Source organism: Somniosus microcephalus, unplaced genomic scaffold (assembly GCF_052327205.1).
Source record: "Somniosus microcephalus isolate GS21.2 unplaced genomic scaffold, FLI_Smic_1.0 unresolved_chr2, whole genome shotgun sequence".
NCBI classification, from domain to species: domain Eukaryota; kingdom Metazoa; phylum Chordata; class Chondrichthyes; order Squaliformes; family Somniosidae; genus Somniosus; species Somniosus microcephalus.
In genome coordinates, this window is record NW_028225180.1 from 19,440,877 (window position 1) to 19,464,020 (window position 23,144).

The following is a 23,144-nucleotide window of genomic DNA, read 5'->3' on the forward strand; positions in this document are numbered from 1 at the left end:
AGGGGCAGTACTCAGGGAGTGCCGCACTGTCGGAGGGGCAGTACTCAGGGAGTGCCGCACTGTCGGAGGGTCAGTACTGAGGGAGTGCTGCACTGTTGGAGGGGCAGTACTGAGGGAGTGCTGCACTGTGGGAGGGGCAGTACTGAGAGAGTGCTGCACTGTCGGAGGGGCAGTACTGAGGGAGTGCTGCACTGTGGGAGGGGCAGTACTGAGGGAGTGCTGCACTGTTGGAGGGTCAGTACTGAGGGAGCGCCGCACTGTCGGAGGGGCACTACTGAGGGAGCGCCGCACTGTCGGAGGGGGCAGTACTGAAGGAGCGCTGCACTGTCGGAGGGGCAGTACTGCGGGAGCGCTGCACTGTCAGAACGGCAGTACTGAGGGAGCGCCGCACTGTCGGACGGGCAGTACTGAGGAAGCGCTGCACTGTCGGAGGGGCAGTACTGCGGGAGCGCTGCACTGTCAGAACGGCAGTACTGAGGGAGCGCCGCACTGTCGGACGGGCAGTACTGAGGAAGCTCTGCACTGTCGAAGGGGCAGCACTGAGGGAGTGCTGCACTGTAAGAGGGGCAGTACTGAGGGAACACTTCACTGTCGGAGGGGCAGTACTGAGGGAGCGCCGCACTGTCGGACGGGCAGTACTGAGGAAGCACTGCACTGTCGGAGGGGCAGTACTGCGGGAGCGCTGCACTGTCAGAACGGCAGTACTGAGGGAGCGCCGCACTGTCGGACGGGCAGTACTGAGGAAGCTCTGCACTGTCGAAGGGGCAGCACTGAGGGAGTGCTGCACTGTAAGAGGGGCAGTACTGAGGGAACACTTCACTGTCGGAAGGGCAGTACTGAGGGAGCGCCGTACTGTCGGAGGGGCAGTACTGAGGGGGGGCAGCACTGTCGGAGGGGCAGTACTGAGGGAGTGCCGCAATGTCGGAGGGGCAGTACTGAGGGAGCACTGCACTGTCGGAGGGCAGTCCAGAGGGAGCACTGCACTGTCGGAGGGGCAGTACTGAGGGAGTGATGCACTGTCGGAGGGGCAGTACTGAGGGAGCGCCGCACTGTCGGAGGGGCAGTACTGAGGGAGTGCCGCAATGTCGGAGGGGCAGTACTGAGGGAGTGCCGCACTGTCGGAGGGGCAGTACTGAGGGAGTGCCGCACTATCGGAGGGGCAGTACTGAGGGAGCGCCGCACTGTCGGAGGGGCAGTACTGAGGGAGTGCCGCACTGTTGGCGGTGCCGAGGCCTTGTCTGCTCTCTCAGGTGGAGTTCTCCCCGGTGTCATGGTCAATATTCCATTACCACCAGAAGCAAACCAGATTAACTGGGGATTTGTGTCAGTTCTGCTGGTGGGATCTTGCTGTGTGAAAAATGGCTGCTGACTTGCCTGCATAACCAGAATGGCTGCGACTTGACAATTAATTCATTTGGGACGTCCTGATGACGTTATGAAAGGATTAAATATTTTTTTTAATGTAGGTTCGTGCAGAAGCTAGCTGCCTCCTTTACCAAGATGGCGACGACCTGCCCACCGTTGAGTCCGGGGGGCACCCTCCTTTCCGAAGATGGCGGCGGCAGTGCACTACTTCCTATGCGCTCCCCATTACAAACATGGCGGCGGCCGGCCTTCCCGTTCGGGCTGCGCTGGGAAACACGTTCCCTTACCAAGATGGCGGCGACACGTCCTTCCTTACCAACGGCTGAGCCAGTGCGTCACGACGCATGTGTCGCAGAGGGTAAGGGGTGGGGTACGCTGCTTCTGACGTAAGCGGCCGAGCCCTTCGGCGTCCGGAGTTTTCCGGAAATTGCCGAAGTCGGATCGGGGACCAAGGGGAAAAAGAAGATGGCGGAGCGGGCTCTGATGATGGAGGCGGACGGCATCACCAAGCGCATCCTGCATGTCGGCGGCGGGGACCTGCTAGACTTCTCGGATGGCACGAAGGTGAAACGAGCGGGGAGGAAGGGTTATTTGTCGGCCTTTTAGGGGTTTTTAAGCAACCCCCCGCCGTCTCCTCATAACGGCCGGAAACACCCGGCCCGCTTCGCCGTTTGATGCGAAATCCCGCCTCCTCTTCCGTCCGATTGGCTGAGCCCACGTGATCGACGCTCGCCTCGCTCCGCTGATTGGTGCTTTGCTCTCTGCCGCCCCTGAGTGGCGGGAAGGTTCGACTCGCGATTGCAATTGGACGCCGCTGTTGTCCGTCAATCGTCGCTGGATTCTGATTGGTTCCCGCGCATCCGAAATGGGTGGCCGCCCACCCCCTTCCATCCGATTAGCTGGGAGGTTGAGTGATGGACATTTGTGCTCGCTGATTGGTGCGTCACCCCCAGGCTCCCGCGAGCACCGATTGGACGCCTCTGTTGTCAATCAACGGCCATGTTCCGCCCTCCTCCGCGGCTGAGGAATCGGATTGGCGGAGATGGTGGTCGCGTCATCCGACCTTCTGTCACCACGTGGGATTTTTTTGAACGGGTGGCGCTTTGATTGACAGCCCGCCCTGCTTTCTGATTGATCGGGATGGATGTCAATCAAACCGCCTGACCCCCCCCTGCCAAAAGGGTCAATTGACATAGATCCTGCCTCCGCTGAGCCCTGATTGGTTAAACCACCACCACCCACCACCTCTGATTGACAATGGTGGGGATGGGGAGCCGGTCTTTGATTGGTGGGATTTGATTGTGGAGGTGATTGTTCAACCTTTGGCCACAGCCCCCTTCCAGGGAGCACGAAGTTGCCCCCTCGCCCCCTGCTGGGTGACTGCAGTCCCCTGGCGTGACGGAGTGACGTGACGTGACATAACCATGACGGAGAGGCATGACGTGACGAGACGTGACCCGGACTCCAAGGGTTAAGTAACGAGGAGAGTTTTTTTTTTATTCCTGAGATGTGGGCGTCGCTGGCAAGTCCATCATTTATTGCCCATCCCTAGTTGCCCTCGAGAAGGTGGTGGTGAGCCGCCTTCTTCAGCCGCTGCAGTCCGTGTGGTGTAGGTGCTCCCACAGTGCTGTTAGGGAGGGAGTCCCAGGATTTTGACCCAGCGACGACGAAGGAACGGCCGATATATTTCCAAGTCAGGATGGTGTGTGTGACTTGGAGGGGAACTTGGAGGTGGTGGTGTTCCCATGCGCCTGCTGCCCTTGTCCTTCTAGGTGGAAGAGGTCGCGGGTTTGGGAGGGGCTGTCGAAGAAGCCTTGGCGAGTTGCTGCAGTGCATCTTGTAGATGGTCCACACTGCAGCCACGGCACACGGCACAAGTCCATCACACTCCTGACTTGTGCCTTGTAGATGGTGGAAAGACTTTGGGGAGTCAAGAGGTGAGACACTCGCCACAGAATACCCAGCCTCTGACCTGCTCTTGTTGGCACAGTATTTATGTGGCTGGTCCAGTTAAGTTTCTGGCCAAGATTACACAAACTAGGGTTGTATTCCCTGGAATTTATAAGGTTAAGGTGTGATCTGATCGAAGTTTTCAAGATATTAAGGGAACAGATAGGGTAGATAGAGAGAAACTATTTCCGCTGGTTGGGGAGTCTAGGACGAGGGGGCAGAGTCTTAAAATTAGAGCCAGACCTTTCAGGAGTGAAGTTAGGAAACACTTCTACACACAAAGGATGGGAGAAGTTTCAAACTCGCTTCCGCAAACGGCAATTGATGCTGGATCAATCGTTAATTTTAAATCAGAGATTGATAGCTTTTTGTTAACCAAAGGTATTAAGGGATATGGGCCAAAGGTGGGTATATAAAGTTAGATCGCAGATCAACCATGATCTCACTGAATGGCAGAACAGGCTCGAGGGGCTGAATGGCCTCCTCCTGTTCCTGTGTAACAGGCTCGAGGGGCTGAACGCCCTCCTCCTGTTCCTGTGTAACAGGCTCGAGGGGCTGAATGGGCTCCTCCTGTTCCTGTGTAACAGGCTCGAGGGGCTGAATGGCCTCCTGTTCCTGTGTAACAGGCTCGAGGGGCTGAACGGCCTCCTCCTGTTCCTGTGTAACAGGCTCGAGGGGCTGAACGGCCTCCTCCTGTTCCTGTGTAACAGGCTCGAGGGGCTGAACGGCCTCCTCCTGTTCCTGTGTAACAGGCTCGAGGGGCTGAATGGCCACCTCCTGTTCCTGTGTAACAGGCTCGAGGGGCTGAACGGCCTCCTCCTGTTCCTGTGTAACAGGCTCGAGGGGCTGAATGGCCTCCTCCTGTTCCTGTGTAACAGGCTCGAGGGGCTGAATGGCCTCCTCCTGTTCCTGTATAAGAGGCTCGAGGGGCTGAATGGCCTCCTCCTGTTCTTATGCTCCTATGTGACGGGGAAGCGTGACATGGGATTTTAAGACTCTCCTTAAAACCTACCTCTTTGACCAAGCTTATCACAGAATGGTTACAGCACAGGAGGCCATTCGGCCCGTCGAGCCCGTGCTGACTCTCTGCAAGAGCACTTCAGCCAGTCCCACTCCCCCGCCCTTTCCCCGTAGCCCTGCAAATTTTTTCCATCAGGTACTTATCCAACTCCCTTTTGAAAGCCACGATTGAGTCTGCCTCCACCGCCCTCTCAGGCAGTGCATTCCAGATCCTAACCACTCGCTGACTAAGAATGTTTTTCCCCGTGTCACCTTTGGTTCTACTGCCAATCACCTTAAATCTGTGCCCTCTGGTTCTCGATCTTTCTGCCAATGGGAACAGTTTCTCTCCATCTACCGTGTCCAGACCCCTCGTGTTTTGGTCACTTGTCCTAATCTCTCCTGATGTGGAATATAAACAGAAAATAATAATCATAATCAACTTTATTGTCATTCACAGAATCACAGAAACCCCACAGTGCAGATAGAGGCCATTTCGGCCCATCGAGCCTGCACCGACAGATATCCCACCCTATCCCCGTAACCCCTACACCAACACATATCCCACCCGATCCCCGTAACCCCACGTATTTAATCCCCCTAACACTAAGGGTCAATTTATCATAGCCAATCAACCTAACCCGCACATCTTTGGACTGTGGGAGGAAACCGGAGCACCCGGAGGAAACCCACGCAAACATGGGGAGAATGTGCAAACTCCACACAGACAGTCACCCGAGGCCGGATTCGAACCCGGGTCCCTGGCGCTGTGAGGCAACAGTGCTAACCACTATGCCACCGTGTCTGCCAAGTGCACTACAACGAAATGTAGGCTTGCGGCTCCCGAGAGTGTACATTTAGATTAAGACATTTAAACATTCAACATACATTTGGCTTGTAATACATTAACATAAATATAACCATAATAAAGTGCATTGGCAGATGTGCAGGCTTTAGAGTTTATTTGTGGAGTTCAGTAGGATGACAGCCCTGGGAAAGAAGCTGTTCCTAAATCTGGTCATTCGGGTGCGAATGCATCTGTAGCGTCTCCCAGATGGCAGGAGGGCGAACAGACTGTGGCTGGGGTGGGTAGGGTCTTTGATGATGGTCCATGACCTCCGTAGACAGCGTTTCTGGTATATGTGCTCTATGGTCGGTAGCCGGGTGCCGGTAATGCGTTGGGCAGTTTTGACTACCCGCTGCAGGGCTTTCCGGTCATAGTAGCTACAGCTGCCATACCATACCGTGATACAGTTTGTCAGGATGCTCTCTATTGTGCAGCGGTAAAAGTTAGAGAGGATCAGGGGTGACAGGTTACATCCCTTCAGCCTCCTTAGGAAATATAGGCGCTGCTGGGCCTTCTTCACCAGAGAGGAGGTATTGAGGGACCAGGAGAGGTCTTCCGTGATGTGGACTCCAAGGAACTTAAAGCTGGCCACCCTTTCCACCACAGCCCCATTGATGTGGATGGGGGTGTGACTTCCGCCTTTAGACTTCCTGAAGTCCACAATTATTTCTTTGGTTTTCTTGATGTTGAGGGCCAGGTTGTTATCGGCGCACCACTTCACGAGATGCTGGACCTCCTCCCTGTAGGCTGACTCATCGTTGTTGGTGATCTGGCCTACTACCGTGGTATCATCCGCAAACTTGATGATGGTGTTGGAACCATGAACAGCCACACAGTCGTGGGTGAAGAGGGAGTAGAGGAGGGGGCTCAGCACACATCCTTGCGGGGCCCCCGTGTTCAGGGTCGGGGGGGGGAGGTGTGGTTACCTAATTTGACAGACTGGGGTCTGTTTGTTAGGAAGTCCAGGGTCCAGTTGCAGAGGGAAGTGTTCAGGCCAAGAGTTTGGTGGCCAGCTTGTTGGGGACGATAGTGTTGAATGCTGAGCTGTAGTCTATGAACAGCATTCTGATGTAGGTCTCCTTACCATCTAAGTGATTCAGTGCCGAGTGTAGAGCAGTTGTGATTGCATCCTCCGTTGATCCGTTTGCACGATAGGCAAACTGGTGTTGGTCAAGAGAGGCGGGAACACTGGCTTTGATGTGATGCTGGAAATGCTCAGCGGATCAGGCAGCATCTGTGGAGAGAGAAACCGAGTTCATGTTTCAGGTCAACGACCCTTCGTCAGAACTGGAAAAAGTTAGAGATGTAACCGGTTTTTAAGCAGGGAAAGGGGGGAGGGGAGGAGAGAACAAAAGGGAAGGTCTGTGATAGTCCGGAAGGCAGGAGAGATTGAATGACAAAAGGGGTGATGGTGCGAGGCAAAAGGAGATGTTGATGGGACAAGTAAAGAAACAAAAGATGGGTCTACAGGAGGTGTAAATGGGAATGGCAGAATCGTCAACAGCTACCGTCCGAACAAATAGGGGCCGAGGTTATAGTCTGAAATTGTTGAACTCGATGTTGAGTTCAGAAGGCTGTAAAGTGCCGAATCGAAAGATGAGGTGCTGTTCCTCAAGCATCGTTGGAACAGTGTAGGAGGCCGAGGACAGAGGTCAGAGTGGGGGGGAGAATTAAAGTCACCGGCGATCGGAAGCTCAGGGTCACGCGTGCGGACTGAACGGAGGTGTTCCGCAAAGCCAATCTGTGTTTGGTCTCCCCAATGTCGAGCAGACTCTTTCCGTGGCTCGGCGTTTGGTCATCGCTCCTGTGAAGTGCCTTGGGAGGTTTTTACAATGTTAAAGGCGCTGTGTAAATGGGAGATGTCATTGTTGAGGAGTTCGGTGGGGTGCTGGGTCCCAAGCTCTCCGGCTGTTTGCTTCCTGTGCTGTGTCCCCCCCCTCGCTCTGTGACTTTGACTCTCTCCCTCTCTCTCTGCGACAGGCCACATTTCACTACAAGACACTGATGTGCAATGAAGAACGGACCATGATCGATGACAGCAGAGCCCGCGGCAAACCCATGGAGCTGATCATCGGCAAGAAGTTCAAGCTGCCCGTCTGGGAGACCATCGTCTCGTCCATGCGCCAAGGGGAGGTGGCGGAGTTCCTGTGTGACACCAAGGTAACGCCGTCCTCTGGCGCAGTGCTCCCCATTCCCCTGGCTCCCCCGACCCGCATCCCGTCCCTCTGGCCCCCACCCCCCGCATCCTGTCCCTCTGGCCCCCACCCCCGCATCCCATCCCCCCACCCCCCGCACCCTGTCCCTCTGGCTCCCACCCCCCGCACCCTGTCCCTCTGGCTCCCCCCACCCCCGCACCCTGTCCCTCTGGCCCCCACCCCCGCATCCCATCCCCCCACCCCCCGCACCCTGTCCCTCTGGCTCCCACCCCCCGCACCCTGTCCCTCTGGCTCCCCCCACCCCCCGCACCCTGTCCCTCTGGCTCCCACCCCCCGCACCCTGTCCCTCTGGCCCCCGCATCCCGTCCCTCTGGCCCCTGTCCCTCTGGCCCCCACCCTGTCCCTCTGGCCCCCACCCCCCGCATCCTGTCCCTCTGGCCCCCACCCCCCGCACCCTGTCCCTCTGGCTCCCCCCACCCCCGCACCCTGTCCCTCTGGCCCCCACCCCCCGCACCCTGTCCCTCTGGCTCCCACCCCCCGCATCCTGTCCCTCTGGCCCCCGCACCCTGTCCCTCTGGCTCCCACCCCCCGCATCCTGTCCCTCTGGCCCCCACCCCCCGCATCCCGTCCCTCTGGCTCCCCCCACCCCCGCATCCCGTCCCTCTGGCTCCCCCCACCCCCCGCATCCCGTCCCTCTGGCCCCCACCCCCGCACCCTGTCCCTCTGGCCCCCACCCCCGCATCCCGTCCGTCTGGCCCCCCGCACCCTGTCCCTCTGGCTCCCACCCCCCGCATCCTGTCCCTCTGGCCCCCGCACCCTGTCCCTCTGGCTCCCCCCACCCCCGCATCCCGTCCCTCTGGCCCCCACCCCCCGCATCCCGTCCCTCTGGCCCCCACCCCCCGCATCCCGTCCCTCTGGCCCCCACCCCCCGCATCCTGTCCCTCTGGCTCCCCCCACCCCCGCATCCCATCCCTCTGGCCCCCACCCCCGCACCCTGTCCCTCTGGCCCCCACCCCCCGCATCCCATCCCTCTGGCCCCCCCCCACCCCCGCACCCTGTCCCTCTGGCCCCCACCCCCCGCACCCTGTCCCTCTGGCTCCCCCCACACCCGCACCCTGTCCCTCTGGCCCCCACCCCCCGCACCCTGTCCCTCTGGCTCCCCCCACCCCCGCATCCCATCCCTCTGGCTCCCCCCACCCCCCGCACCCTGTCCCTCTGGCCCCCACCCCCCCCGCACCCTGTCCCTCTGGCTCCCCCCACCCCCGCATCCCATCCCTCTGGCTCCCCCCACCCCCCGCACCCTGTCCCTCTGGCCCCCACCCCCCGCATCCCGTCCCTCTGGCCCCCACCCCCCCGCATCCCGTCCCTCTGGCCCCCACCCCCCGCACCCTGTCCCTCTGGCTCCCCCCACCCCCGCATCCCGTCCCTCTGGCCCCCACCCCCCGCACCCTGTCCCTCTGGCCCCCACCCCCCGCATCCTGTCCCTCTGGCCCCCGCACCCTGTCCCTCTGGCCCCCACCCCCCGCACCCTGTCCCTCTGGCCCCCACCCCCCGCACCCTGTCCCTCTGGCCCCCACCCCCCGCATCCTGTCCCTCTGGCCCCCACCCCCCGCATCCTGTCCCTCTGGCCCCCACCCCCCGCACCCTGTCCCTCTGGCCCCCACCCCCGCATCCTGTCCCTCTGGCCCCCACCCCCGCACCCTGTCCCTCTGGCCCCCACCCCCCGCACCCTGTCCCTCTGGCCCCCACCCCCCGCATCCTGTCCCTCTGGCCCCCACCCCCCGCATCCTGTCCCTCTGGCCCCCACCCCCGCATCCCGTCCGTCTGGCCCCCCGCACCCTGTCCCTCTGGCTCCCACCCCCCGCATCCTGTCCCTCTGGCCCCCGCACCCTGTCCCTCTGGCTCCCCCCACCCCCGCATCCCGTCCCTCTGGCCCCCACCCCCCGCATCCCGTCCCTCTGGCCCCCACCCCCCGCATCCCGTCCCTCTGGCCCCCACCCCCCGCATCCTGTCCCTCTGGCTCCCCCCACCCCCGCATCCCATCCCTCTGGCCCCCACCCCCGCACCCTGTCCCTCTGGCCCCCACCCCCCGCATCCCATCCCTCTGGCCCCCCCCCACCCCCGCACCCTGTCCCTCTGGCCCCCACCCCCCGCACCCTGTCCCTCTGGCTCCCCCCACCCCCGCACCCTGTCCCTCTGGCCCCCACCCCCCGCACCCTGTCCCTCTGGCTCCCCCCACCCCCGCATCCCATCCCTCTGGCTCCCCCCACCCCCCGCACCCTGTCCCTCTGGCCCCCACCCCCCCCGCACCCTGTCCCTCTGGCTCCCCCCACCCCCGCATCCCATCCCTCTGGCTCCCCCCACCCCCCGCACCCTGTCCCTCTGGCCCCCACCCCCCGCATCCCGTCCCTCTGGCCCCCACCCCCCCGCATCCCGTCCCTCTGGCCCCCACCCCCCGCACCCTGTCCCTCTGGCTCCCCCCACCCCCGCATCCCGTCCCTCTGGCCCCCACCCCCCGCACCCTGTCCCTCTGGCCCCCACCCCCCGCATCCTGTCCCTCTGGCCCCCGCACCCTGTCCCTCTGGCCCCCACCCCCCGCACCCTGTCCCTCTGGCCCCCACCCCCCGCACCCTGTCCCTCTGGCCCCCACCCCCCGCATCCTGTCCCTCTGGCCCCCACCCCCCGCATCCTGTCCCTCTGGCCCCCACCCCCCGCACCCTGTCCCTCTGGCCCCCACCCCCGCATCCTGTCCCTCTGGCCCCCACCCCCGCACCCTGTCCCTCTGGCCCCCACCCCCCGCACCCTGTCCCTCTGGCCCCCACCCCCCGCATCCTGTCCCTCTGGCCCCCACCCCCCGCATCCTGTCCCTCTGGCCCCCACCCCCCGCATCCTGTCCCTCTGGCTCCCCCCACCCCCGCATCCCGTCCGTCTGGCTCCCCGCATCCCGTCCGTCTGGCCCCCCACCCCCCGCACCCCGTCGGTCTGGCTCCCCGCATCCCGTCGGTCTGGCTCCCCGCATCCCGTCGGTCTGGCTCCCCGCATCCCGTCGGTCTGGCTCCCCGCATCCCGTCGGTCTGGCTCCCCGCATCCCGCCCGTCTGGCTCCCCGCATCCCGTCCGTCTGGCTCCCCGCATCCCGCCCATCTGGCTCCCCGCATCCCGTCCGTCTGGCTCCCCACATCCCGCCCATCTGGCTCCCCGCATCCCGTCAGTCTGGCTCCCCGCATCCCGCCCGTCTGGCTCCCCGCATCCCGTCGGTCTGGCTCCCCGCATCCCGTCCGTCTGGCTCCCCGCATCCCGTCGGTCTGGCTCCCCGCATCCCGCCCGTCTGGCTCCCCGCATCCCGTCGGTCTGGCTCCCCGCATCCCGTCGGTCTGGCTCCCCGCATCCCGTCCGTCTGGCCCCCCACCCCCCGCATCCCGTCGGTCTGGCTCCCCGCATCCCGTCGGTCTGGCTCCCCGCATCCCGTCCGTCTGGCCCCCCGCATCCCGTCGGTCTGGCTCCCCGCATCCCGTCCGTCTGGCCCCCCGCACCCCGTCGGTCTGGCTCCCCGCATCCCGCCCGTCTGGCTCCCCGCATCCCGTCGGTCTGGCTCCCCGCATCCCGTCGGTCTGGCTCCCCGCATCCCGTCGGTCTGGCTCCCCGCATCCCGTCGGTCTGGCTCCCCGCATCCCGTCGGTCTGGCTCCCCGCATCCCGTCGGTCTGGCTCCCCGCATCCCGTCGGTCTGGCTCCCCGCACCCCGTCGGTCTGGCTCCCCGCACCCCGCCGGTCAGGCTCCCCGCACCCCGTCCGTCTGGCTCCCCGCATCCCGTCGGTCTGGCTCCCCGCATCCCGCCGGTCTGGCTCCCCGCATCCCGCCCGTCTGGCTCCCCGCATCCCGCCGGTCTGGCTCCCCGCATCCCGTCGGTCTGGCTCCCCGCATCCCGTCGGTCTGGCTCCCCGCATCCCGCCGGTCTGGCTCCCCGCATCCCGTCCGTCTGGCTCCCCGCATCCCGTCCGTCTGGCTCCCCGCATCCCGTCCGTCTGGCTCCCCGCATCCCGTCCGTCTGGCTCCCCGCATCCCGTCCGTCTGGCTCCCCGCATCCCGTCCGTCTGGCTCCCCTCATCCCGTCCGTCTGGCTCCCCGCATCCCGTCCGTCTGGCTCCCCGCATCCCGTCCGTCTGACTCCCCGCATCCCGTCCGTCTCGCTCCCCGCAGCACCCGTTCCCCGCTAACGATCTCCGTCTCTCCCCTCCCCCACAGCACGTGCTGGTGTACCCGATGGTGTCGAAGAGCCTGCGGAACATTGCGGTGGGGAAGGACCCCCTGGAAGGCCAGCGGCACTGCTGCGGAATCGCCCAGCTCCACGAGCACCACTCGCTAGGGCACTGCGACCTCGACCAGCTCCAGAACAACCCGCAGCCACTCATCTTCTTCATCGAGATGCTCCAGGTAAGGAGCTCCGGGCTCACGGTCACGGTGATCGGGGGGGAGAAGAAGGGAAGCTTAACAGATCGACCAAATCCCTTCCCATTCACTCCCATTCTACACAATCCCAATGGACCGAAACCCCTTCCCATTCACTCCCATTGTACACAATCCCAATGGACCAAACCCCTTCCCATTCACTCCCACTGTACACAATCCCACTGGACCAAACCCCTTCCCATTCACTCCCACTGTACACAATCCCAATGGACCAAACCCCTTCCCATTCACTCCCACTGTACACAATCTCAATGGACCAAACCCCTTCCCATTCACTCCCACTGTACACAATCCCAATGGACCCAAACCCCTTCCCATTCACTCCCATTGTACACAATCCCAATGGAGCCAAACCACTTCGCATTCACTCCCACTGTACACAATCTCAATGGACCCAAACCCCTTCCCATTCACTCCCACTGTACACAATCCCAATGGACCCAAACCCCTTCCCATTCACTCCCACTGTACACAATCCCAATGGACCAAACCCCTTCCCATTCACTCCCACTGTACACAATCCCAATGGACCCAAACCCCTTCCCATTCACTCCCAATGTACACAATCCCAATGGACCCAAACCCCTTCCCATTCACTCCCACTGTACACATTCCCAATGGACCCAAACCCCTTCCCATTCACTCCCATTGTACACAATCCCAATGGACACAAACCCCTTCCCATTCACTCCCACAGTACACATTCCCAATGGACCCAAACCCCTTCCCATTCACTCACACTGTACACAATCCCAATGGACCGAAACCCCTTCCCATTCACTCCCACTGTACACAATCCCAATGCACCAAACCCCTTCCCATTCACTCCCACTGTACACAATCCCAATGGACCCAAACCCCTTCCCATTCACTCCCACTGTACACAATCCCAATGGACCGAAACCCCTTCCCATTCACTCCCACTGTACACAATCCCAATGCACCAAACCCCTTCCCATTCACTCCCACTGTACACAATCCCAATGGACCCAAACCCCTTCCCATTCACCCCACTGTACACAATCCCAATGGACCAAACCCCTTCCCATTCACTCTCACTGTACACAATCCCAATGGACCCAAACCCCTTCCCATTCACTCCCACAGTACACATTCCCAATGGACCCAAACCCCTTCCCATTCACTCCCATTGTACACAATCCCAATGGACCCAAACCCCTTCCCATTCACTCCCACTGTACACAATCCCAATGGACCCAAACCCCTTCCCATTCACTCCCATTGTACACAATCCCAATGGACCCAAACCCCTTCCCATTCACTCCCATTCTACACAATCCCAATGGACCAAACCCCTTCCCATTCACTCCCATTGTACACAATCCCAATGGACCAAACCCCTTCCCATTCACTCCCACTGTACACAATCCCAATGGACCCAAACTCCTTCCCATTCACTCCCATTGTACACAATCCCAATGGACCAAACCCCTTCCCATTCAATCCCAGTGTACACAATCCCAATGGACCCAAACCCCTTCCCATTCACTCCCACTGTACACAATCCCAATGGACCAAACCCCTTCCCAATCACTCCCACTGTACACAATCCCAATTGGCCCAAACCCCTTCCCATTCACTCCCACTGTACACAATCCCAATGGACCCAAACCCCTTCCCATTCACTCCCATTGTACACAATCCCAATGGACCCAAACCCCTTCCCATTCACTCCCATTGCACACAATCCCAATGGACGCAACCCCTTCCCATTCACTCCCACTGTACACAATCCCAATGGACCAAACCCCTTCCCATTCACTCCCGCTGTACACAATCCCAATGGACCCAAACCCCTTCCCATTCACTCCCATTGCACACAATCCCAATGGACGCAACCCCTTCCCATTCACTCCCGCTGTACACAATCCCAATGGACCAAACCCCTTCCCATTCACTCCCACTGTACACAATCCCAATGGACCCAAACCCCTTCCCATTCACTCCCACTGTACACAATCCCAATGGACCCAAACCCCTTCCCATTCACTCCCACTGTACACAATCCCAATGGACCAAACCCCTTCCCATTCACTCCCATTGTACACAATCCCAATGGACCAAACCCCTTCACATTCACACCCATTGTACACAATCCCAATGGACCCAAACCCCTTCCCATTCACTCCCATTGTACACAGTCCCAATGGACCAAACCCCTTCCCATTCACTCCCATTGTACACAATCCCAATGGACCAAACCCCTTCCCATTCACTCCCATTGTACACAATCCCAATGGACGAAACCCCTTCCCATTCACTCCCACTGTACACAATCCCAATGGACCAAACCCCTTCCCATTCACTCCCATTGTACACAATCCCAATGGACCAAACCCCTTCCCATTCACTCCCATTGTACACAGTCCCAATGGACCCAAACCCCTTCCCATTCACTCCCACTTTACACAATCCCAATGGACCAAACCCCTTCCCATTCACTCCCATTGTACACAATCCCAATGGACCAAACCCCTTCCCATTCACTCCCATTGTACACAGTCCCAATGGACCCAAACCCCTTCCCATTTACTCCCATTGTACACAATCCCAATGGACCCAAACCCCTTCCCATTCACTCCCATTGTACACAATCCCAATGGACCAAACCCCTTCCCATTCACTCCCACTGTACACAATCCCAATGGACCCAAACCCCTTCCCATTCACTCCCACTGTACACAATCCCAATGGACACAACCCCTTCCCATTCACTCCCATTGTACACAATCCCAATGGACCAAACCCCTTCCCATTCACTCCCACTGTACACAATCCCAACGGGCCAAACCCTTTCCCATTCACTCCCATTGTACACAATCCCAATGGACCCAAACCCCTTCCCATTCACTCCCATTGTACACAATCCCAATGGACCCAAACCCCTTCCCATTCACTCCCATTGTACACAATCCCAATGGACCCAAACCCCTTCCCATTCACTCCCATTGTACACAATCCCAATGGACCCAAACCCCTTCCCATTCACTCCCATTGTACACAGTCCCAATGGACCCAACCCCTTCCCATTCACTCCCATTGTACACAATCCCAATGGACCCAAACCCCGTCCCATTCACTCCCACTGTACACAATCCCAATGGACCAAACCCCTTCCCATTCACTCCCATTGTACACAATCCCAATGGACCCACACCCCTTCCCATTCACTCCCATTGTACACAATCCCAATGGACCAAACCCCTTCCCATTCACTCCCATTGTACACAATCCCAATGGACCAAACCCTTTCCTATTCACCCCCATTGTACACAATCCCAATGGACCCAAACCCCTTCGCATTCACTCCCATTGTACACAATCCCAATGGACCCAAACCCCTTCCCATTCACTCCCACTGTACACAATCCCAATGGACCAAACCCCTTCGCATTCACTCCCATTGTACACAATCCCAATGGACCAAACCCCTTCCCATTCACTCCCATTGTACACAATCCCAATGGACCAAACCCCTTCCCATTCACTCCCACTGTACACAATCCCAATGGACCCAAACCCCTTCGCATTCACTCCCATTGTACACAATCCCAATGGACCCAAACCCCTTCCCATTCACTCCCACTGTACACAATCCCAATGGACCAAACCCCTTCGCATTCACTCCCATTGTACACAATCCCAATGGACCAAACCCCTTCCCATTCACTCCCATTGTACACAATCCCAATGGACCAAACCCCTTCCCATTCACTCCCACTGTACACAATCCCAATGGACCAAACCCCTTCCCATTCACTCCCATTGTACACAATCCCAATGGACCAAACCCCTTCCCATTCACTCCCATTGTACACAATCCCAATGGACCAAACCCCTTCCCATTCACTCCCACTGTACACAATCCCAATGGACCAAACCCCTTCCCATTCACTCCCACTGTACACAATCCCAATGGACCAAACCCCTTCCCATTCACTCCCACTGTACACAATCCCAATGGACCAAACCCCTTCCCATTCACTCCCATTGTACACAATCCCAATGGACCCAAACCCCTTCCCATTCACTCCCACTGTACACAATCCCAATGGACCCAAACCCCTTCCCATTCACTCCCACTGTACACAATCCCAATGGACCAAACCCCTTCCCATTCACTCCCACTGTACACAATCCCAATGGACCAAACCCCTTCCCATTCACTCCCATTGTACACAATCCCAATGGACCAAACCCCTTCCCATTCACTCCCATTGTACACAGTCCCAATGGACCCAAACCCCTTCCCATTTACTCCCATTGTACACAATCCCAATGGACCCAAACCCCTTCCCATTCACTCCCACTGTACACAATCCCAATGGACCAAACCCCTTCCCATTCACTCCCACTGTACACAATCCCAATGGACCAAACCCCTTCCCATTCACTCCCATTGTACACAATCCCAATGGACCAAACCCCTTCCCATTCACTCCCATTGTACACAGTCCCAATGGACCCAAACCCCTTCCCATTTACTCCCATTGTACACAATCCCAATGGACCCAAACCCCTTCCCATTCACTCCCATTGTACCCAATCCCAATGGACCAAACCCCTTCCCATTCACTCCCATTGTACACAGTCCCAATGGACCCAAACCCCTTCCCATTTACTCCCATTGTACACAATCCCAATGGACCCAAACCCCTTCCCATTCACTCCCATTGTACACAATCCCAATGGACCAAACCCCTTCCCATTCACTCCCATTGTACACAATCCCAATGGACCCAAACCCCTTCCCATTCACTCCCACTGTACACAATCCCAATGGACCCAAACCCCTTCCCATTCACTCCCACTGTACACAATCCCAATGGACCCAAACCCCTTCCCATTCACTCCCATTGTACACAATCCCAATGGACCCAAACCCCTTCCCATTCACTCCCATTGTACACAATCCCAATGGACCCAAACCCCTTCCCATTCACTCACATTGTACACAATCCCAATGGACCAAACCCCTTCCCATTCACTCCCATTGTACACAATCCCAATGGACCCAAACCCCTTCCCATTCACTCCCATTGTACACAATCCCAATGGACCCAAACCCCTTCCCATTCACTCCCATTGTACACAATCCCAATGGACCCAAACCCCTTCCCATTCACTCCCATTGTACACAGTCCCAATGGACCCAAACCCCTTCCCATTCACTCCCATTGTACACAATCCCAATGGACCAAACCCCTTCCCATTCACTCCCATTGTACACAATCCCAATGGACCCAAACCCCTTCCCATTCACTCCCATTGTACACAGTCCCAATGGACCCAAACCCCTTCCCATTCACTCCCATTGTACACAATCCCAATGGACCAAACCCCTTCCCATTCACTCCCACTGTACACAATCCCAATGGACCAAACCCCTTCCCATTCACTCCCATTGTACACAATCCCAATGGACCAAACCCTTTCCTATTCACCCCCATTGTACACAATCCCAATGGACCCAAACCCCTTCCCATTCACTCCCATTGTACACAATCCCAATGGACCAAACCCCTTCCCATTCACTCCCATTATACACAATCCCAATGGACCAAACCCCTTCCCATTCACTCCCACTGTACACAATCCCAATGGACCAAACCCTTTCCTATTCACCCCCATTGTACACAATCCCAATGGACCAAACCCCTTCCCATTCACTCCCATTGTACACAATCCCAATGGACCCAAACCCCTTCCCATTCACTCCCATTGTACACAATCCCAATGGACCCAAACCCCTTCCCATTCACTCCCATTGTACACAATCCCAATGGACCCAAACCCCTTCCCATTCACTCCCATTGTACACAATCCAAATGGACCCAAACCCCTTCCCATTCACTCCCATTGTACACAATCCCAATGGACCCAAACCCCTTCCCATTCACTCCCATTGTACACAATCCCAATGGACCCAACCCCTTCCCATTCACTCCCATTGTACACAATCCCAATGGACCCAAACCCCTTCCCATTCACTCCCACTGTACACAATCCCAATGGACCCAACCCCTTCCCATTCACTCCCATTGTACACAATCCCAATGGACCCAAACCCCTTCCCATTCACTCCCATTGTACACAATCCCAATGGACCCAAACCCCTTCCCATTCACTCCCATTGTACACAATCCCAATGGACCCAAACCCCTTCCCATTCACTCCCATTGTACACAATCCCAATGGACCCAACCCCTTCCCATTCACTCCCATTGTACACAATCCCAATGGACCCAAACCCCTTCCCATTCACTCCCACTGTACACAATCCCAATGGACCAAACCCCTTCCCATTCACTCCCATTGTACACAATCCCAATGGACCCAAACCGCTTCCCATTCACTCCCATTGTACATAATCCCCATGGACCCAACCCCTTCCCATTCACTCCCACTCCGTGTAGGTCAGACACTGTGCCCTTTCACCCTCCGGGACCTGGGGTCATGTCCAGCCCCCAGATGGTGCTTTCCTGGTTTACAGAGTAAAGGTCAACAGTTTCCAACCGGTTTTAGGCCAACTATTCTGAAGAAGCCGATGTACTGGATGATCTAGGAATGAGCCTGGCCTTGCCTTGACCCAGGAGGGCGCTCTTGCTCGGTGGACTGGGCACGCTGTTGGGCTGTGGTAGGCGTCGCGCTGGCCCTGAGCTCGGAGGTGCCCATCGGGGGGGGTCTCCCTATCTCTCTCCCTCCCCCCCCCCCCCGGCCTGCTCTCTCACCAATGTTGGGGCTTTGTGTCGGTAGGTGGAGGAGCCGGGGACGTACGCGCAGGAGGCCTGGGCGATGACGGACGAGGAGAAGCTGGAGGCCGTGCCCCAGATCCACGAGGAAGGGAACCAGCTCTTCAAGGAGGGCCGGGTCAAGGAGGCCAGCAAGAAATATCATGACGCCATTGCCTGCCTCAAGAACCTGCAGATGAAGGTGAGGGGTTAGAGTCCTAGAGTTATACAGCACGGATAGAGGCCCTTCGGCCCATCGTGTCCGCGCCGGCCATCAAGCCCTGTCTAATCTAATCCCACATTCCAGCATTTGGTCCGTAGCCTTGTATGCTGTGGCATTTCAAGTGCTCATCCAAATGCTTCTTAAATGTTGTGAGGGTTCCTGCCTCCACAACCCTTTCAGGCAGTGAGTTCCAGACTCCAACCACCCTCTGGGTGAAAAAGTTCTTTCTCAAATCCCCTCTAAACCTCCCGCCCTTTACCTTGAATCTATGCCCCCTAGTTATTGACCCTTCTACTAAGGGGAAAAGTTCCTTTCTACCTACCCTATCTATGCCCCTCATAATTTTGTACACCTCAATCAGGTCCCCCCTCAGCCTCCTCTGCTCCAAGGAAAACAAACCCAATCTGCCCAGTCTCTCTTCATAGCTGAAGCGCTCCAGCCCTGGTAACATCCTGGTGAACCTCCTCTGCACCCTCTCCAAAGCGATCACATCCTTCCTGTAGTGTGGCGACCAGAACTGCACACAGTATTCCAGCTGTGGCCTAACCAGTGTTTTATACAGCTCCATCATAACCTCCTTGCTCTTATATTCAATGCCTCGGCTAATGAAGGCAAGTATCCCATATGCCTTTTTTACCACCTTATCCACCTGTTCCGCCGCCTTCAGGGATCTGTGTACTTGCACATCCAGATCCCTCTGACCCTCCGTCTTGCCTAGGGTCTTACCATTCATTGTGTATTCCCTTGCCTTGTTAGTCCCCCCAAAGTGCATCACCTCGCACTTTTCCGGGTTAAATTCCATTTGCCACTGTTCCGCCCATCTGACCAACCCATCTATATCGTCCTGCAGACTGAGACTACCCTCCTCGCTATTTACCACCCTACCAATTTTTGTATCATCCGCGAACTTACTGATCATACCTTTTACATTCATATCCAAGTCATTAATGTAGACCACAAACAGCAAGGGACCCAGCACCGATCCCTGTGGTACCCCACTGGCCACAGGCTTCCAGTCACAAAAACAACCTTCGACCATCACCCTCTGCCTTCTGTCACTAAGCCAGTTTTGTATCCAATGTGCCAAGGCACCCTGGATTCCATGGGCTCTTACCTTCTTGACCAGTCTCCTGTGCGGGACTTTATCGAAGGCCTTACTGAAATCCATGTATACCACATCCACTGCGTTACCCTCATCCACACACCTAGTCACCCCCTCAAAAAATTCAATCAAATTAGTCAGACATGATCTGGCGGGGGGGAGGGGAGGGGAGTGGGGAGCCTGGGTCCAACGGGAGCGGAATCTGTTCGCTGGTTTCAAAGGGCAAGGGTCAGGGTTGCTGGGTTCAAAGGGCGAGGGTTCCGGTCGCTGGGTTCAAAGGGCTAGGGGCCTCATTGCTGGGTTCATAGGCAAGGGGTCCCGTGAGTGAGTTCAAAGGGCAAGGGGACCGGTCGCTGGGTTCAAAGGGCAATAGGTCCCAGTGAGTTCAAAGGGCAGCGGGTCTCGTCAGCGGGTTCGAAGGGCAAGGGGTGCGGTCGCTGGGTTCAAAGGGCGAGAGTGGGGCTGGATGGAGGGCGTGTGCAGTTAAAAGAGGGAGTCTCACCACCATCACCTTAGCAACGGAGCAAGGGGGAGCGATGATTAATCAATCACCCTGCTCGGGCCGGGAGTTCAGGGGTCAGTGTTTGAAGCCCTAAAAGGCAGGCGCTAATTGTCACTTCACGTGTTTGTGTTCGGGGCCGGACAGGAGAGGCCGGGGGATGAACACTGGCTGAAACTGGATCAGATGATAACCCCGCTTTTGCTGAACTACTGCCAGTGCAAGATGGTGACGGAAGAATACTACGAGGTCATTGAACACTGCTCCACCATCTTAAACAAATATGAAGGTAAGGCTCGTCCTGAGGGAGCGCTGCACTGTCGGAGGGACAGTACTGAGGGAGCGCTGCACTGTTGAAGGGGCAGTACTGAGGGAATGCCGCACTGTCGGAGGGGCAGTACTGAGGGAGCGCCGCACTGTTGGAGGGGCAGTACTGAGGGAGCGCTGCACTGTCGGAGGGGCAGTACTGAGGGAATGCCGCACTGTCGGAGGGGCAGTACTGAGGGAGCGCCGCACTGTCGGAGGGGCAGTACTGAGGGAGCGCCGCACTGTCGGAGGGACAGTACTGAGGGAGTGCCGCACTGTCGGAGGGGCAGTACTGAGGGAGCGCCGCACTGTCGGAGGGGCAGTACTGAGGGAGTGCAGCACTGTCGGAGGGGCAGTACTGAGGGAGCGCTGCACTGTCGGAGGGACAGTACTGAGGGAGTGCCGCACTGTCGGAGGGGCAGTACTGAGGGAGTGCTGCATTGTCAGAGGGGCAGTACTGATGGAGCGTTGCACTGTCGGAGGGGCAGTACTGAGGGAGCGCTGCACTGTTGAAGGGGCAGTACTGAGGGAATGCCGCACTGTCGGAGGGGCAGTACTGAGGGAGCGCCGCACTGTTGGAGGGGCAGTACTGAGGGAGCGCTGCACTGTCGGAGGGGCAGTACTGAGGGAATGCCGCACTGTCGGAGGGGCAGTACTGAGGGAGCGCCGCACTGTCGGAGGGGCAGTACTGAGGGAGCGCCGCACTGTCGGAGGGGCAGTACTGAGGGAGTGCAGCACTGTCGGAGGGGCAGTACTGAGGGAGTGCTGCACTGTCGGAGGGGCAGTACTGAGGGAGCGCTGCACTGTCGGAGGGGCAGTACTGAGGGAGCTCCGCACTGTCGGAGGGGCGGTACTGAGGGAGCGCCGCACTGTCAGTGGGGCAGTACTGAGGGAGCGCTGCACTGTCGGAGGGGCAGTACTGAGGGAGCGCTGCACTGTCGGAGGGGCAGTACTAAGGGAGCGCCGCACTGTCGGAGGGGCAGTACAGTACACAGAGCAGGAAAGGCGCCCGGATTCCCGCTCCCTTCCTGTGGCCATCGGGCAGGGTTTATGCTGCCTCCTGTAGGGGAATAGCGGGCCAGACCCCGCTGGGGAATGCTGGGTTTGGGGGCGGGGTTGGAGGGAGGGGTGAGAATGGAAGTAGAGAAGCCTCTAACGCTTGCTTGTCCTTATCCTCCCTCCCACCCCCCCACCCGCCCGGCTCTGACCATCAGATAACGTGAAGGCTTACTTCAAGCGAGGCAAGGCGCAGGGCGCGGTGTGGAACGAGCAGGAGGCCCGCAAGGATTTGGTGACCGCGGCCAAACTGGACCCCACCCTAACCCCGCTGGTCAACCGCGAGCTGAGGGTGATTGAGGAGAAGATGCGGGAGAAGGACCAGGAGGACAAGGTCCGATTCAAAGGCATGTTCCAGTGAAAGGGGTGGGGTGGGGTGGGGGTTGTGTTGGCCATGGAGATCTCGTTACACGCCCGGCGTCACCGGCAACCGCTTCCTCCCCTCGCCCGCCCACTCCTCCCCCGGGAATCCTCGGCTTGGGGGGGGGGGGGGCTGCGGGCGGTCTCTCTCCATTTCAAACGCTGACCCTTCCTTCAACTCGCTCTGTGAATCTCACATCGCGGTGGGAGCCGGGGGGCGTCTGGCTTCTGTGAATCCCAGACGTGTCTGTCGGCCGTGAACCTCAGACGGTGAGGAGGGGGGGACGTCTGTCGTCTGTGAATCCCCGACCAGGGTCTGTCGGCCGTGAATCTCGACAGTGGGTGGGGGGGGAGGGGGACGTCTGTCGTCTGTGAATGCCAAACAAGGGTCTGTCGGCCGTGAATCCCAGACGGTGGTGGTGGGGGGACGTCTGTCGTCTGAATGCCAAACAAGGGTCTGTCGGCCGTGAATCCCAGACGGGACGAGATGGAGGGGTGGGGATATCTGTTGCCTGTGAATCCCGGTTTCAATCATTGCCAGTTTGAGCTGTGTGTCTCTGTGTTAGTTCCGTGTGTATAACCTGTATGTACATATATATATATATATATATAAAATAACCTGTCAAAACCTCCTCCGTTCATCCGACATTATTCCTCCCACTCCCGTTGACAATTTGACGGGAGTCTCCTGGTCCGTTTCAACCGTGCATGAAGTCTCGCAGCCACCCTGAACAGACACTTGCTGGTTTATCCCTTCACCGCGCCAGCCCTTTAACCGCTGCTCGTACCCCTAGCCTCTCCACATTCCAGGTACAAATCCTCCCCTCGTAACCGTGCCTGGCTGGGTTTCCACCCGTGGGCCTTCTCCGTGCCAGTAGGGAGGAGGATGAGAGACCACTCGGGGTGGGGGTGGGGGGGGGGAGCGGGTGGTGGGGGTCACGCGCACAGAAGCGTGACACACACATGCGCGGGAAAACAGAGTAAGATTCCCGTGCACACGCGTGTGTCCGCAGACTTCTCTTCCCCAACCCCATGTGTTGTGGAGTATTTTAAACCAACA

General features: G+C 58.4%; 2 protein-coding genes across 2 annotated transcripts in view; both read left to right on the forward strand.

The window, feature by feature from the left end:
* LOC147092229 (lysine-specific demethylase 2A-like) overlaps positions 1-23,144 on the forward strand; it is a 520,639-nt gene that overhangs the window by 243,817 nt on the left and 253,678 nt on the right. The gene's annotated exons all lie outside the window — the stretch shown is intronic.
* Positions 1,789-22,715, forward strand: aip (aryl hydrocarbon receptor interacting protein). Its single transcript, XM_085975895.1, has 6 exons — positions 1,789-1,929; positions 7,142-7,321; positions 11,562-11,750; positions 18,564-18,740; positions 20,510-20,651; positions 21,883-22,715. Exons 1-6 carry the CDS (start codon positions 1,831-1,833, stop codon positions 22,083-22,085), a joined length of 990 nt encoding a protein of 329 aa, XP_085832021.1. The 5' UTR covers positions 1,789-1,830; the 3' UTR covers positions 22,086-22,715.